General features: G+C 43.3%; 2 protein-coding genes across 2 annotated transcripts in view; one reads left to right on the top strand and one right to left on the bottom strand.

Moving 5' to 3' along the window:
• Positions 1–14,711, bottom strand: part of RMND1 (required for meiotic nuclear division 1 homolog) — a 630,052-nt gene that overhangs the window by 87,656 nt on the left and 527,685 nt on the right. The gene's annotated exons all lie outside the window — the stretch shown is intronic.
• Positions 1–14,711, top strand: part of CCDC170 (coiled-coil domain containing 170) — a 90,065-nt gene that overhangs the window by 12,745 nt on the left and 62,609 nt on the right. The window contains exons 3-6 of the mRNA XM_060205122.1: positions 1,443–1,548; positions 3,927–4,030; positions 7,704–7,867; positions 11,388–11,644. Coding sequence (XP_060061105.1) covers positions 1,443–1,548; positions 3,927–4,030; positions 7,704–7,867; positions 11,388–11,644 — 631 coding nt within the window. The remainder of the gene's footprint in view (positions 1–1,442; positions 1,549–3,926; positions 4,031–7,703; positions 7,868–11,387; positions 11,645–14,711) is intronic.

The raw sequence follows: 14,711 nt of genomic DNA, 5'->3' as shown, positions 1-14,711 counted from the left end.
TGTTAGTGTCTGTGACTGAACCAGATAAGAGAAGGTGGTCACACAGAGATTCTGAAGAGAATTAGAGATAGCAAAGCGATTCTGGAAAAGAAGGAACATCTCTAGTTGACTTCATGGAAGCTTGCCACTAACCTGAATCCATAAACTGTAGGACATACTTGGGCAGAGAAATAGCTTCTCTCGCCAAATAAACAGTGAATACTGGAATAAAGAGTGTCTTTTGGAGTGTTGTATTCTTTATAGTCGCCATACTGAGTGCTGGGGAATGAACTCAGGGCCTTGCGCATGGTAAGGCATACCTCCGTTGAGTGAACTATCTCCTGACCCCCAAAAAGTATTGTTTTAAAGATGCATTTCATGGGCAGAGGAGATGGTATCATGGTTTTGCAAACAAACTGTAATGCTGAGGCTCGGAGATCCAGTTTTAATACCTACACCAACATAAGCCAGAGTTGAATAGTGCTCTGGTAAGAAAAAAACCAAAGATTAATTTCATTACTCAAATCATGAGGGGGGGGGGGTGAGAGAGAGAGAGAGAGAAAGAGAGAGGGGGGGAGTAGCTAAAGCACCATTCTGGGTGACCAGCATCTAAGCAGAAGCCGTAGGCATGCAAGTCCTGTGTTCTATTAGCCGCTATTTCCCTTGGTCATTAGAGAATTAAAAAAAAATGCTTTAACAAAAAAGTCTGCTTAAGGGATTGGGAGATAATTTTTCCAGTAGAGTGTACATTTAACCATGTGCAAAGATCCAGGCTTGAATCTCCAGATACCACAAGGGAGCAAACGCTTACATGGGGGAAGCTTCATGAATGATGGAATAGTGCTGTGGTGTCTCACCTTCTGTCTCTTTTATCTAAAAAAAAAATCATCTTTTTAGCTATAGAGGTTTTTTTTTTTTAATTGTTGTAGTTATTGATGTCATCATTGTTGGATAGGACAGAGAGAAATGGAGAGAGGAGGGAAAGACAAGAGAGGGGGAGAGAAAGATAGACACCTGCAGACCTGCTTCACCGCCTGTGAAGCGACTCCCCTGCAGGTGGGGAGCTGGGGGCTTGAACTGGGATCCTTAAGCTGGTCCTTGTGCTTTGCGCCATGTGCGCTTAACCTGCTGCGCTACTGCCCGACTCCCGTCCATCAGAGTTCTCACAAGGCTTAGAAACAGTTTGCTTGCTTGCTTTTCTTTTTCCCAAGTTCATGTGTATTCATTCTCTAGATTTCACATATGAGTGAAACCAAACAGTAGCTATCTTTCTTCTCTTTACTTATTTTGTTAAACATAAATACCTCCAGTTTCATTCATTTTTGTCCCAAACGACACAATATCATCTTTTTTGATTGCAGAATAGTATTTCATGGAATATATATCCCATAACATCTTTAGCCAGTCATCTGTGGATGGGCATTTAGGCTAATTTCAGTTTTTAACTATTGTGTATAATGCAGCTGTGAAGATAGAGGTGCACATGTACCTTAGAAGGGGTATTTTAGTGCCCTTTGGAGAAATGCCCCAGAGTGGTATTGATGGATATGAGGTAGTAAGAAGTTGGAGGTTAGGAGGTGGGTTCTGAGGAGGGTCTTCTACTAAGGAAACACCAGGAACTTGAAGAAGGAGAGAGGAAGACAGGATGAGAGAGAAGCTGAAGGAAGCATTCCATAATGGAAGGGCCTGCACTGTACAATGGTGCACTGCACTGTGGGATAACACTGGAACAAAGGGGAGATGGGTGGTGGGATAGAGATTGAGGAATGGGTTTGAGTGCTTTTGTGTGTCTGAGGGAGGCAGTGATTTATTCTCATTTTTATTTTTGTCCAGGGGATAATACAAAAACTAGATACCACAGTAGCAAGGCTGGCCCAAGATATTGTCCCCCAGGTCAGATAATTGGGCACATTGTGTACTAAATTATGAATAAGCTGCTGGTTTCTTCTTTGTGCTATTGAGCTTTGAAACCATCTTTATTTTGAAAAGACTATGAGCCACCTTGGGAGGCAATTTCCATCATTATCATAATAATATTGGTAGCAGAATCACATCATATGTAGTTGGCTTTCTAAAATTAATATGAAATTGCTTCCCGAGTTCACCAAGAGAGAACCTAATAATTGAGATTGCCCTCATGGGAGGATAAGTGGGTGAGTCTGTCATCTTGCTATTTTGAACAGGGTGAAATTAGTTTTAGTTTTTCTTTCTTTCTTTCTTTCTTTCTTTCTTTCTTTCTTTCTTTCTTTCTTCCTTTCTTCCTTTCTTCCTTTCTTTCTTTTCCTTCTTTCTTTCACTTTTTTTAAGTCAAGATCCTCTGAGACTTATAGAAAAAGTTGACCAGTTTTCAAAAAAATCCTTTCTAATCATGGGAGCGCTTTGTTTAAGAGGGGAAGACACCGTTCCCCCTTAATATCTGCTATCATGTGATCTTATATTTTCATCTTTCACTTCTTTCCAAAGACACTGCAGAGCAGAGTTTGGGATTTTTGTCTACCGTGGTCCTCACTCTTTTATTTTTAATTTAAATGGCAGTGGGGGTGGATGGGTGGGGGGTGGGTATTCATTTGGATTATGAAAGTGATCTACGGCCATTGTGAAGAATTTAGAAAGTAATAAACTATATAAATGATCCTGGGCTAGAGAGACAGCATTCAAAAAGACTTTCTTTAAAAAAAATTATTATCTTTATTTATTGGATAGAGACAGTCAGAAATCAAGAGGGAGGGGGATGATAGAGAGGGAGAAAGACAGAGAGACACCTGCAGCCTTGCTTCACCACTCGTAAAGCTTCCCCCCTGCAGGTGGGGCCCAGGGGCTTGAACCTGGGTCCTTGTCCATTGTAATACATGCACTCAACCAGGTGCGCCACCACTCAGCCCCTCAAAAAGACTTTCATGCTTGAAACTCTGCGGTCCCAGGTTCAATTCCCAGAACCATCATAAGCCAGAGCTAAACAGTGTTCTGGTCTCTCTCTCTCTCTTCTCTCTCTTTTTATTTCTCGCTGTATTCCTCATTCATTAAAATTAATAAAATAAAATGTTAAAAACCAAAATTATTCCTAAAAGTATAGCCTTGGATCTGGAAAATAAAAGGCATAGGGTAAAAGAACATATAGTCTTAAAATTGATAATATTACCACTGCTAACATTGTTTCCAGTATCTTTTCTTTTCATTCCATTGTTACTTATTAGATGGAGACAAAGAAAGCAAGAGGGAAGGGGAGATGAAAAGGGTGAGAGAAGGAGGGGCCAGGTTGTGGCACACCTGGCTAAACACTCACATTACAGTGTACAAAGACCCAGGTTCAAGTCCCTGGTCCCCACCTGCAGGGGGGAAAGCTTTGTAAGTGGTGAAGCTGGGCTTCAGTTATCTCCCTGTCTCTCTCCTTCCCCATTCCCTCTTGATTTCTGGCTGTTTCTATCCAATAAATAAATAAAGATAATAAAAAAATTAAAAAAAAGAGAGGGAGAGAGATTCATGCAGCACTACTCCACGGCTCGCAAAGCTTTCCCATTGTAGACGAGGATGGGGGGACTGGCACCTGGGTCCGTAAGAATTGTAGCATATATGCTTTGTCAGTGTGCCACCACTCAGTCCCCCCCCCTTTAAAAAATCATTTTATTTGATAATACAGAAAGAAATTGAGAGAGGATATATATATATATATATATATATATATAGAGAGAGAGAGAGAGAGAGAGAGAGAGAAAGAGCGAGAAGGGTATCTGCAACACTGTTTCACTGTTTATGAATCCCCCCACCCCAGCAGTTGGGAGCCAAGAGCTTGAACCTGGGTTCTTGCTCATAGTAACATGTGTGCTCAGCTGTGTGTGTCACTGCCCTGGCCCGCCCCATACATTTTCTTTACATTGCATTTCATTTTACAAATAATCGATACATACCCCCTTGACAAAATGAAACGATTGGCTCTCCTTCTCCTCCAGCTCCAAATCTCCTGTCAGCCTCAAGATGAGTGTTGTTGACAAGAGGATATTCTTTCAGACTCTTCCTCCAAACAGATTTGCAGAAAAGACCCAGTGCTCCCCTCGTAATTGCATTTTATAATAAAGGTCTCAGACTGTGACCATATCCTTCCTTGTTTTTGCTCTGTGGGCTGCACACTATCCAAGAGGCTATTTTTTAAAAAAATTTATTTATTTATTTTCCCTTTTGTTGCCCTTGTTGTCTTTTTTATTGTTGTTGTAGTTATTATTGTTGTTGTTATTGATGTGGTTGTTATTGGATAGGACAGAGAGAAATGGAGAGAGGAGGGGAAGACAGAGGGGGGAGAGAAAGACAGACACCTGCAGACCTGCTTCACCGCCCATGAAGCGACTCCCCTGCAGGTGGGGAGCCGGGGGCTGGAACCCGGATCCTTACGCCGATCCTTGCGCTTTGCGCCACCTGCGCTTAACCTACTGAGCTACCGCCCGACTCCCCCAAGCGGCTATTTTTACCATGCCCTAACATAGGAGCTCGGGCGTGGACTTTACCACTGAGCCACCTTGCTGACTCATTTTTATTTTATTTTATTTATTTTATTTTATTTTATTTTCCTCCAGGGTTACTGCCGGGGGGTTGGTGCCTGCACCATGAATCCACTGCTCCTGGAGGCCATTTTTTTCCCTTTTGTTACCCTGGTTGTTTTACGATTGTTGTGGTTATTATTATTGTTGTTATTGATGTCGTTGTTGTTGGATAAGACAGAGAGAAATGGAGAGAGGAGGGGAAGACAGAGAAGGGGAGAGAAAGATAGACACCTAGAGACCTGCTTCACCACCTGTAAAGTGACTCCCCTGCAGGTGGGGAGCCAGGGGCTCGAACCAGGATCCTTCTGCCAGTCCTTGCACTTTGCGCCACGTGCGCTTAACCCATTGCACTACTGCCTGACCCCCTATTTTACTTCTTTTTAATTATTTTTAGTAATTTAATATTGATTTACAAAATTATAAGAGAACAGAGGTATAATTCCCTAACATTCCTACCACCAGAGTTCTGTGTCCCTACCCTCCATTGGAAGCTGCAGTAGTGTTCTCCCCAGGTCACACATATGGGCTGACATATTATATTTTTTTAACACAATTTTCATTATCTTAATTTATTTATTGGATAGAGACAGCCAGAAATTGAAAGGGTAGGAGAGATAGGGAGAGAGACAGAGACACCAGCAGCAATGTTTCACCACTTGCAAAGCTTTCTCCCTGTAGGTGGGGGCTGGGGGTTTGAACCTGGGCCCTTGCACACTGCAATATGTGCCACTGCACCAGCCCCGTATTTGTCAGTCTATCACTATCTATCTATCTATCTATCTATCTATCTCTGTCTATTTTCTGCCCATTTTTCTACATTCCTGCCTTATATTCTTTTTAAAATTTTATTAGTGATTTAATACTGATTTATAAAATTACAAGATAACAGGGGTACAAATCCACACCGTTCCCACCACTAGAATTCTGGACACCCATTCCCTCCATTGGAAGCTACTGTAGTTCTCCTAAGATTGCAGATATGGGTTAACTATTATTTCTGTAACTACCTGTCTGTATTTGTATATATCTGCTTATTATTTTTTTTTCCTATGGTCCTATCTTCTCTTCCTTACTAAGTCACACACTATCACTACACCCAAATGTCACTTCCTTTTTCCTCTTCTCTCTCCAATTCCTGATGGAGTTGGAGTTCAGAGCCCTCTATTCATCTTCTCCTTATCATTTCTCCCCCACTGGAAGTATGGATCAAATTTCTTTCTGGGTGCAGAATGTGGGAGTTCTGACTTCTGTAATTTCTTCTCTACTGGACATGGGCATTGACAGGTTGATCCATACTCCCTGCCTGTTTCTATCTTTCCATGGTGGGGTAGGGCTTTGGGGAGGTGGGGTTCCAGGACATTTTGGTGAGGTTGTCAGCTCAGGGAAGTTGGGATGGAATCATGTTAGCATCTGCAACTTGGTGGCTGAAAGGCGGCAAGACATACAGCAGGACAAAGTGATTAATGAATAGAAACAAAAAAGTAGGAATAGAGTAGATGAGAATAGAGATTGTGGGCGAGAAGAAGCTAGAAACTCTGTCTTAGGTATGTCCCACGACTTTAGTAATCTTTGCTTGAGCTTGATAGTTAACATGCAGTGGACTAGAAAAGAGGATGTCAGAGTTGAGAATAGGGGGAGTCAGGCAGTAGCACAGTGGGTTAAGTGCACTTGGTGCAAAGCACAAGGACTGGCGTAAAGATCCCGGTTCGAGCCTCCGGCTCCCCAACTGCAGGGGAGTTGCTTCACAGGCAGTGAAGCAGCTCTGCAAGTGTCTTTCCTCCCTCTGTCTTCCCCTTCTCTCTCCATTTCTCTTGCTCCTATCCAACAATGACAATATCAATAACAACAACAATACTAACTACAACAATTAAAAAACAAGGGCAACAAAAGGGAAAATAAATAAAAATAAAAAAATTAAAAAACGTATTTACTTAGGCCGGTCCTTGTACGTGTTCACGCTACATGTGCTTAACCCACTGCACTACCACCCAACTCCCATAGATACTTCTTGAAGGAAACCAGGTTTCTAGCATGAGGAGGACAACAGTAGAACTGGCAGTCACTCACTGTAACAGCAAGGCCAGATATATCAAATTTGCTCTGTAGACATGTTTACATGGGTCACACAGGACTTCTGGACCACTTAAAGCAAATGCCAAGCTGCTAAAGCTGCTAATTTTTACTTCAAATAGTTATGAGAGAGTGTATCTGGAGAAACTGGAATCATCTGGTCACTCTGGCGTTCATATTCTTGCATTGGCAGCCATATTATTATTATATATATATGCATATATATTTTTTCTCTGTTCCATTTTTTAAATTTGTGATGAATAGTGGGTTTTGATATTTTAAGGTTACAATGTACAGTCCCACACCAAATCCACCACCAAAGTTCTGTGTCCCCACTGTCCCACCCTCTAAAGATAACTACCATTGTTCTCACAGGTCTTAGAAATAGCTTCTCTCTCTCTCTCTCTTTAGCAAGTCATCTGTTGATGGACATATAGGCTGCTACCATTCTTTGGCTATTGTTAATAATGTAGCTATGAACATAGGGGTGCATATGTCCCCACTGAATGGATATTTTAGTATCCTTTGGATGAACACCCAAGAGTGGTATTGATGGATCATAAGGTAACTCTATTTTCATTTGTTTAAGGGCTCTCCATACAGTCTTCCAAAGGTGCTGCACCAGCTTGCATTCCCACCAGCAGCAGTGTAGCAGAGTCCTAAGGAACTACGTGTGTGTGTGTGTGTGTGTGTGTGTGTGTGTGTGTGAGAGAGAGAGAGAGAGAGAGAGAGAGAGAGTTAGAGGAAGAGAGAGAGAGAGAGAGAGGTGCCTTGGCACAGTTGCACAGAACAGACTGCTTATCTCCTCTCCTCTGTTTTTTTTTTTTTTTTCTTTTTTTTAAAATTTATTTTATTTATTTATTCCCTTTTGTTGCCCTTGTTTTTTTTTTTTATTGTTGTAGTTATTGTTGTTGTCTTTGTTGGATAGGACAGAGAGAAATGGAGAGAGGAGGGGAAGACAGAGAGGAGGAGAGAAAGATAGACACCTGCAGACCTGCTTCACCACCTGTGAAGTGACTCCCCTGCAGGTGGGGAGCCGGGGTTCGAACCGGGATCCTTATGCCGGTCCTTGTGCTTTGCGCCACCTGCGCTTAACCCGCTGCGCTACAGCCTGACTCCCCTCTCCTCTGTTTTGTCTTTTTGGGGGACATTATCAGGAGACCTATGATCCTCTTCTGGAAGCATCGGCCATTCGAGAGCAGTTAAACCACTATCGGAATGTGGCTGAAAACGCCCACAGTGAGCTGGCAGCAGCTTTGGTCAAGTTTGAATGTGCTCAGTCTGAGGTAAGAGGCTGCCTGTGTCTGAGGCATAAAGGGGCCTTCTCAGCTTCCCACGGGGTGAAGCCTAGGCAGTGGGACAAGGGCTCAAATCTTTTGGGCTAACTTGCATTTATTTTCCTAATGTGTGTCTCCATCCTGGAGGGAAGGAATTCCTGTGAGGTTTTGAATTTTTATAGCTGCAAAGCAAGGTCATAGGGGCTGGATTTAGATATCAGAGGGGTGCAACTGGCTGGAAACATCTGGGGGTGTGGGTGGGGATGGAGGAGGGACCTGGGACCTCTGGGTTGAAGTTGTATGGGATTGTGGGGGATTTTACTGTCTGGTGCTGCATGGAGTGGGGGTGGGGCGGATTTCAGTGAAGTCAGGCCCTTCTGGGATGGAATTCTGAATTTTTTTTCTTGTGGTAGTTCTGAACTGTCTACTGACTAGGCTGAATCATGACTCTATTAGAACTGATTTCTACTAGAAATTAATTGGATGTACTTACTATTGAATGTAAATATATACATAAATATATTTCATTGATTGATTTTTTTTGGTTATTGCTGGGGCTTCATTGCTCTGGCATGACTAGTCTCTTCCCCCCACCCCGCCCAAGATAGAGGTAGAAGCAAAGAGGCAGAGAGAGACACAGAGAGAGAAAAAACAGCACTGAAGCCTCCTTCAATGCTGTGGGGCTAGGCTTGAATGTGTGCTGCACGGCAAAGTAATGCATTATTCAAGCGAGTAATTTAGATTATATATATATATACATATATATATATAAACTTTATGTGGCTATGGGCAACAGGCCATTGTTTGGTTTCAGTACTATAGCTTATAGGTTTCTGGTTTTATTGTCAGAGAAAGGGAGAGAGAGAGGAAGAGAGAGAGAGAGAAGAAGGAGAAGGAGAAGAGGAGGAGGAGGAGGAGGAGGAGAGAAAGAGAACTAGACCATAACTCTGGTACATGCAATGCTGAGGATAGAATTCAAGACCTTGTGCTCCAGAGTCCAGTGCTTTATCGTCTGTGTTACATACTGGGCCACTAAGATTAATTTTATTTCTTACATATGACAAAAAGAGAGAGAGAGAGAGACATAAAGTAGAGAGGAGTGAGAAGAGAACATAATCAGTACCTGTTGTGCCCGGGTTTAAACTGGGAACTTCAGACATCAAATTCTGTTTAACTTTTTTTTTTTTTTTAAATTATTTTACCAGAGCACTCACTGCTCAGCTATGGCTTATGGTGGTGTGGAGTATTGAACCTGGGACATCTGGAGCCTCAGAAATGAGAATTTCTTTTTTTTTTTTTTTTCCTCCAGGGTTATTGCTGGGCTCGGTGCCTGCACCATGAATCCACCGCTCCTGGAGGCCATTTTTCCCCCTTTTTGTTGCCCTAGTTGTTGCAGCCTCGTTGCTGTTATTATTGCCATTGTTGACGTTGCTTTGTTGTTGGATAGGACAGAGAGAAATGGAGAGAGGAGGGGAAGACAGAGAGAGAGGGGAGAGAAAGATAGACACCTGCAGACCTGCTTCACCGCCCATGAAGCGACTCCCCTGCAGGTGGGGAGCCGGGGGCTCGAACCGGGATCCTTATGCCGGTCCCTGCGCTTTGTGCCACGTGGCTTAACCCACTGCGCCACCGCCCGACCCCCAGAAATGAGAATTTCTTTTCATAACCATAATGCTATCTCCCCCACTCAGACATCAGATTCTGATATTGTACCAGTTGAGCTATTTCCTTAGTTGCTCCACTGGGATTTCTGAGAGAACAACTATTTTATTCTGTCCTGTGCCATCCAGTACCATCCCACCCCACCCCACCCCACTCTACCCCACCCCACCCTACCCCACCCCACCCTACCCCACCCCACCCCACCCCACCCCACCCCATCCCATCCCATCCCATCCCATCCCATCCCATCCCATCCCATCCCATCCCATCCCATCCCACTCATAGCCTGAGGACACATGGGGTCCCTAGACTCCTCCAGGGTTTGCCAGTGTGGTCTCACTAATTTGTCAAGAGTCCACTGAAATGGCCTGTGTGTATAAAATATGCACATTTACTCACGGCTCTGAAGTGTCTGCATTCATAGTTTTCTACATGTAGATCACATAAGTTCACAGGGCAGCTATATAGCTATATATTGTTTAACATTTTGATGTCACAGAATTCATAAAACTAAAAGTGATTCCTTGGTATAAATTTTACAAGAATTTTTCATTTCTCCATTTTTTTTTTCAAAATGAGTATTATGTTTTCTTTATCATTAAAAAAAAAGTGGGAGACATAGAGTAATATGTGGGAAAATCTACAACTGTGAAGTTACAAGTAGTTGAACCACATGCACAGAAGGACAAGGATATATAACATGGGGCCTGACATGGCTCCGCACAGTCAGATGACTTGAGGGCCTAAGGAATCACACCCACCTTTGTTCCCATTTTGTCTTTTGCCTTTTGAGCAAACAAATTAAAACCTACTCAAGGTCCAACCCTGTTTATCCTTACACTCGCCTCTGTAGCACCTTCCTTGCCTATACAAATATTTTCCAAAACAAAGAAACAAGGAGGTTGATTTGAGCAATCTTGCATCTCCTGCTGCTCTATCAAATGCCAACCAAGTAGATTTCCCTTCATGCAAAGTTGGTGTCTCAGGGCCTGGCATTCTCTGTCTCTGTGGGCAACGGGTCCTTGTTTATCCTTGTTTCTGTAGCATAGCTTTTAAGTGTGTGGTTTCCTAGTCTGTCAACAGTGATATGGATTTAGAACATGGGTTACCATTGCAAAAGATTTTATTGCTTTCTGCAGTAACACTCCACAATTATCTCTAGATTGTTTCTTGAGAGAGATTAAATCATATTTGCTCAACTGGTTTTGAGAAAAGACAGACTATTATGTAGGTAAAATTTCCCAGCTGGTTATACAGACACAAATATGAATAATAATAAAAAAAGAAGTAAGGGCTTGGATGAAGTCAGGAATGAATGAGGGAAATGTAAATTGAGGGCTTTGGGTTTCTTCTAAAAAAAGATGTTTCAGGGCCAATTGGTGGTGTACCTGATGGAGTGCACATGTTACAATGCACAAGGACCAGGGTTCGAGTCTCTGGTCTCCACCTGCAGGGGGAAAATTTTGCAAGTGGTGGAGCAGTGCTGAAGGTGTCTCTCTGTCTCTCTCCCTCTCTATCTCCTCTTTTCCTCTTGATTTCTGGCTGTCTCTATCCAAATAAATAAATAAACACATATAATTAAAAAAATTAAAAAGTGTTTCCACTTTATTAGGGGGTTAATGATTTACAGTACAGCTGTTGACACATAGGTATAACCTCTCATCTCTCCATGAGAGGCGTCTGTGAGACACTGTTTCACAACCTAAATTTCTTTCCCCCCATCAAACACCAGGACCCCAGGACCCCTCCATCCCTTCCCTTTCCCTCCATCCCCAGAGTCCTTTACTTTGGTGTAATGCACCACACCCCATTCAAGTTTCAAAGCCACTGGAGTGCTTTCTCTTCTCTTGCTCCTTTTCCATATCAGCTTCGTGACCTCCGATCAAAACTGCTTACCAAAGAAGCTTCCTGTCAAGAGTTGAAAGCTGAAGTGGAGAGCTACAAGGAAAACAATGCCAGAAAGTCATCCCTCCTCACCTCTTTGAGAGAAAGAGTCCAGGAGCTGGAGGAAGAATCTGCAGCGCTTTCCACTTCAAAAGTGAGATCAGACATCGCAGTACACAACGCCATCAAGGAGAACCAGGAGCTGAAGAGGAAGGTCGGAGAGCTCCATGAGAAACTCCAGTAAGGCCATTTCACTCTCTCTCTCAGCCGAGCTACTGGTAGAATACCAGCGTCTGGAAGCAGGCAGTGTCTTTGCATGACAGCCATTTTGTAGTATTTGGCTCTGAGATGCAAGTTGAAAAACTGAGTCTTTGAAGACCTTGACCTCAAGTGTCTTTAGTCTTGAAAATTATTCCCGGGGAGTCGGGCGGTAGCGCAGCGGGTTAAGCGCAAGTGGCGCTAAGCACAAGGACTGGCGGAAGGATCCGGGTTCGAGCCCCTGGCTCCCCACCTGCAGAGGAGTCGCTACACAGGCGGTGAAGCAGGTCTGCAGGTGTCTGTCTTTCTCTCCCCCTCTCTGTCTTCCCCTCCTCTCTCCATTTCTCTCTGTCCTATCCAACAACAATGACATCAATAATAACTACAACAATAAAACAACAAGGGCAACAAAAGGAATAAATAAATAAAATTAAAAAAAAAATTATTCCCAAGTGCACTTAAAAATTTTTTTTTGTTTTTATTTTATTGCCACCAGGGTTATCTTGGTGCTCAGTGCCAGCACTACAAATCCACTACAGTCTCTCACCTTCTATTAATTTTTTTAAATTAATTTTTTAAATTAATTTTTATTTTTTTATTTATTGGGGAATTAATGTTTTACAATCAACAGTAAATACAATAGTTTGTACATGCATAACATTCCCCGGTTTCCCATTAACAATACAACCCCCACTATGTCATTTATCATCCTTCATGGACCTGTATTCTCCCCACCCACCCACCCACCCCAGAGTCTTTTACTTTGGTGCGATTTTCCAATTACATTTCAGGTTCTACTTGTGTTTTCGTTTCTGATCTTGTTTTTCAACTTCTGCCTGAGAGTGAGATCATCCCATATTCATCCTTCTGTTTCTGACTTATTTCACATAACATGAATTTTTTTAAATTTTATATTTATTTATTTATTTATTCCCTTTTGTTGTCCTTGTTGTTTTATTGTTGTAGTTATTATTGATGTCATCGTTGTTGGATAGGACAGAGAGAAATGGAGAGAGGAGGGGAAGACAGAGAGGAGGAGAGAAAGATAGACACCTGCAGATCTGCTTCACTGCCTGTGAAGCGACTCCCCTGCAGGTGGGGAGCCGGGGTTCGAACCAGGATCCTTACGCTGGTCCTTGTGCTTTGCACCACCTGCGCTTAACCCGCTGCGCTACCGCCCAACCCATAACATGAATTTTTCAAGGTCCATCCAAGATCGGCTGAAAACGGTGAAGTCACCATTTTTTTTTTTTTTCCCCTCCAGGGTTATTGCTGGGCTCGGTGCCTGCACCATGAATCCACCGCTCCTGGAGGCCATTTTTTTTTCCTTTTTGTTGCCCTAGTTGTTGCAGCCTCGTTGCGGTTATTATTGCCATTGTTGACGTTGCTTTGTTGTTGGATAGGACAGAGAGAAATGGAGAGAGGAGGGGAAGACAGAGAGAGGGGAGAGAAAGATAGACAAATGCAGACCTGCTTCACCGCCCGTGAAGTGACTCCCCTGCAGGTGGGGAGCCTGGGGCTCGAACTGGGATCCTTATGCCGGTCCCTAGTCACCATTTTTTACAGTTGAGTAGTATTCCATTGTGTATATATACCACAACTTGCTCAGCCAAAAAAATTTTTTTCTTTTCTTTATTTCCTTTTTATTGTCCTTGTTTTTATTGTTGTTGATGTCATTGTTGTTGGACAGGACAGAGAGAAATGGAGAGAGGAGGGGAAGACAGAGAAGAGGAGAGAAAGATAGACACCTGCAGACTTGCTTCATCGCCTGTGAAGTGACTTGACTCCCCTGCAGGTGGGGCACCTGGGGCTCGAACTGGGATCCTCATGCTGGTCCTTGTGCTTTGTGCCACATGCGCTTAACCCGCTGCACTACTGCCCTACTCCCTCCCAAGCACATTTTTTAATGTCCCCAGGAGCCTCAGCAAACACAGATTTCTCCGAAATGTGTGTATGCTCTCTTGGGTAGGGCAGTAAATGCTTCTATATACAAGCTGGCAGATTTCTCCTACACAGAGACTTATGTAGGTAGAGGTGGTGGTGAGGACAACACAGAAGGAGACCTTTATCAAAAAATGGTTATAAAATATCTTAAAGGGGGTCGGGTGGTAGCGCAGCAGGTTAAGCACACATGGTACAAACAGCATTTAAGGATCCCAGTTCAAGCCCTGGGATTGCAGGGGGTGTCACTTCGCAAGCGGCGAAGCAGGTCTGCAGGTGTCTCTTTCTTTTTTTTTTATTTAAAAATTAAAAAAAACTTTATTTATTTATTGGATGGAGACAGCCAGAAATCAAGAGGGAAGGGGGGATAGAGAGGAAGAGAGACAGAAAGACAGAGAGACACCTGCAGCCCTGCTTCACCACTCTTGAAGCTAAGGTGTCTTTTTCTGCCCCTCTCTGTTTTCCGGTCTTCTCTCAGTTTCTCTCTGTCTTATCCAGCAACAACAACAGCAATAACAACAATGATAAACAACTAGAGCAACAAAAGAAAAAACGGCTTCCAGGGGCAGTGGATTCATAGTGCAGGCACCGAGCCCCAGTGATAACCCTGGAGATTAAAAAAAAATAAATAAAATATCTTAAAGCCTTGACCACCTGAGGTCCTCTGTTTAGGTTTATAAAAATCTGGGTTTTCGGGGCTGGGCGGCAGTGCAGTGGGTTAAACGCACATGGTGTGAAGTGCAAGGACCTGCATAAGGATTTCAGTTCAAGCCACTGGCTCTCCACCTGCGGGGGTTGGGAGGGTGGTGTCTTCCCAAGTGGCGAAGCAGGTCTGCAGGTGTCTGTCTTTCTCTCCTCCTCTCTGTCTTTCCCTCCTCTCTCCATTTCTCTCTGTCCTATCCAACAACAACGATAACAACAACAAGGGCAACAAAAAATGGGTAAGAAAGGCCTCCAGGAGCAGCGGATTCGTGGTGCAGGCAGCAAGTCCCACCGGTAACCCTGGGGGAAAAATCTAGGTTTTTCCTTTCTTTCTTTTTGCCTCCAGGGTTATCCCTGGGGCTCAGTGCCTGCAGTACTGCACTATGAATCCACTGCTCCTGGAGTC

The sequence above is a fragment of the Erinaceus europaeus genome, chromosome 13 (assembly GCF_950295315.1).
Source record: "Erinaceus europaeus chromosome 13, mEriEur2.1, whole genome shotgun sequence".
Lineage (NCBI taxonomy): Eukaryota > Metazoa > Chordata > Mammalia > Eulipotyphla > Erinaceidae > Erinaceus > Erinaceus europaeus.
The sequence above is the reverse complement of the archived record's forward strand: the minus strand, read 5'-3'. Positions and strand labels throughout refer to the sequence as shown.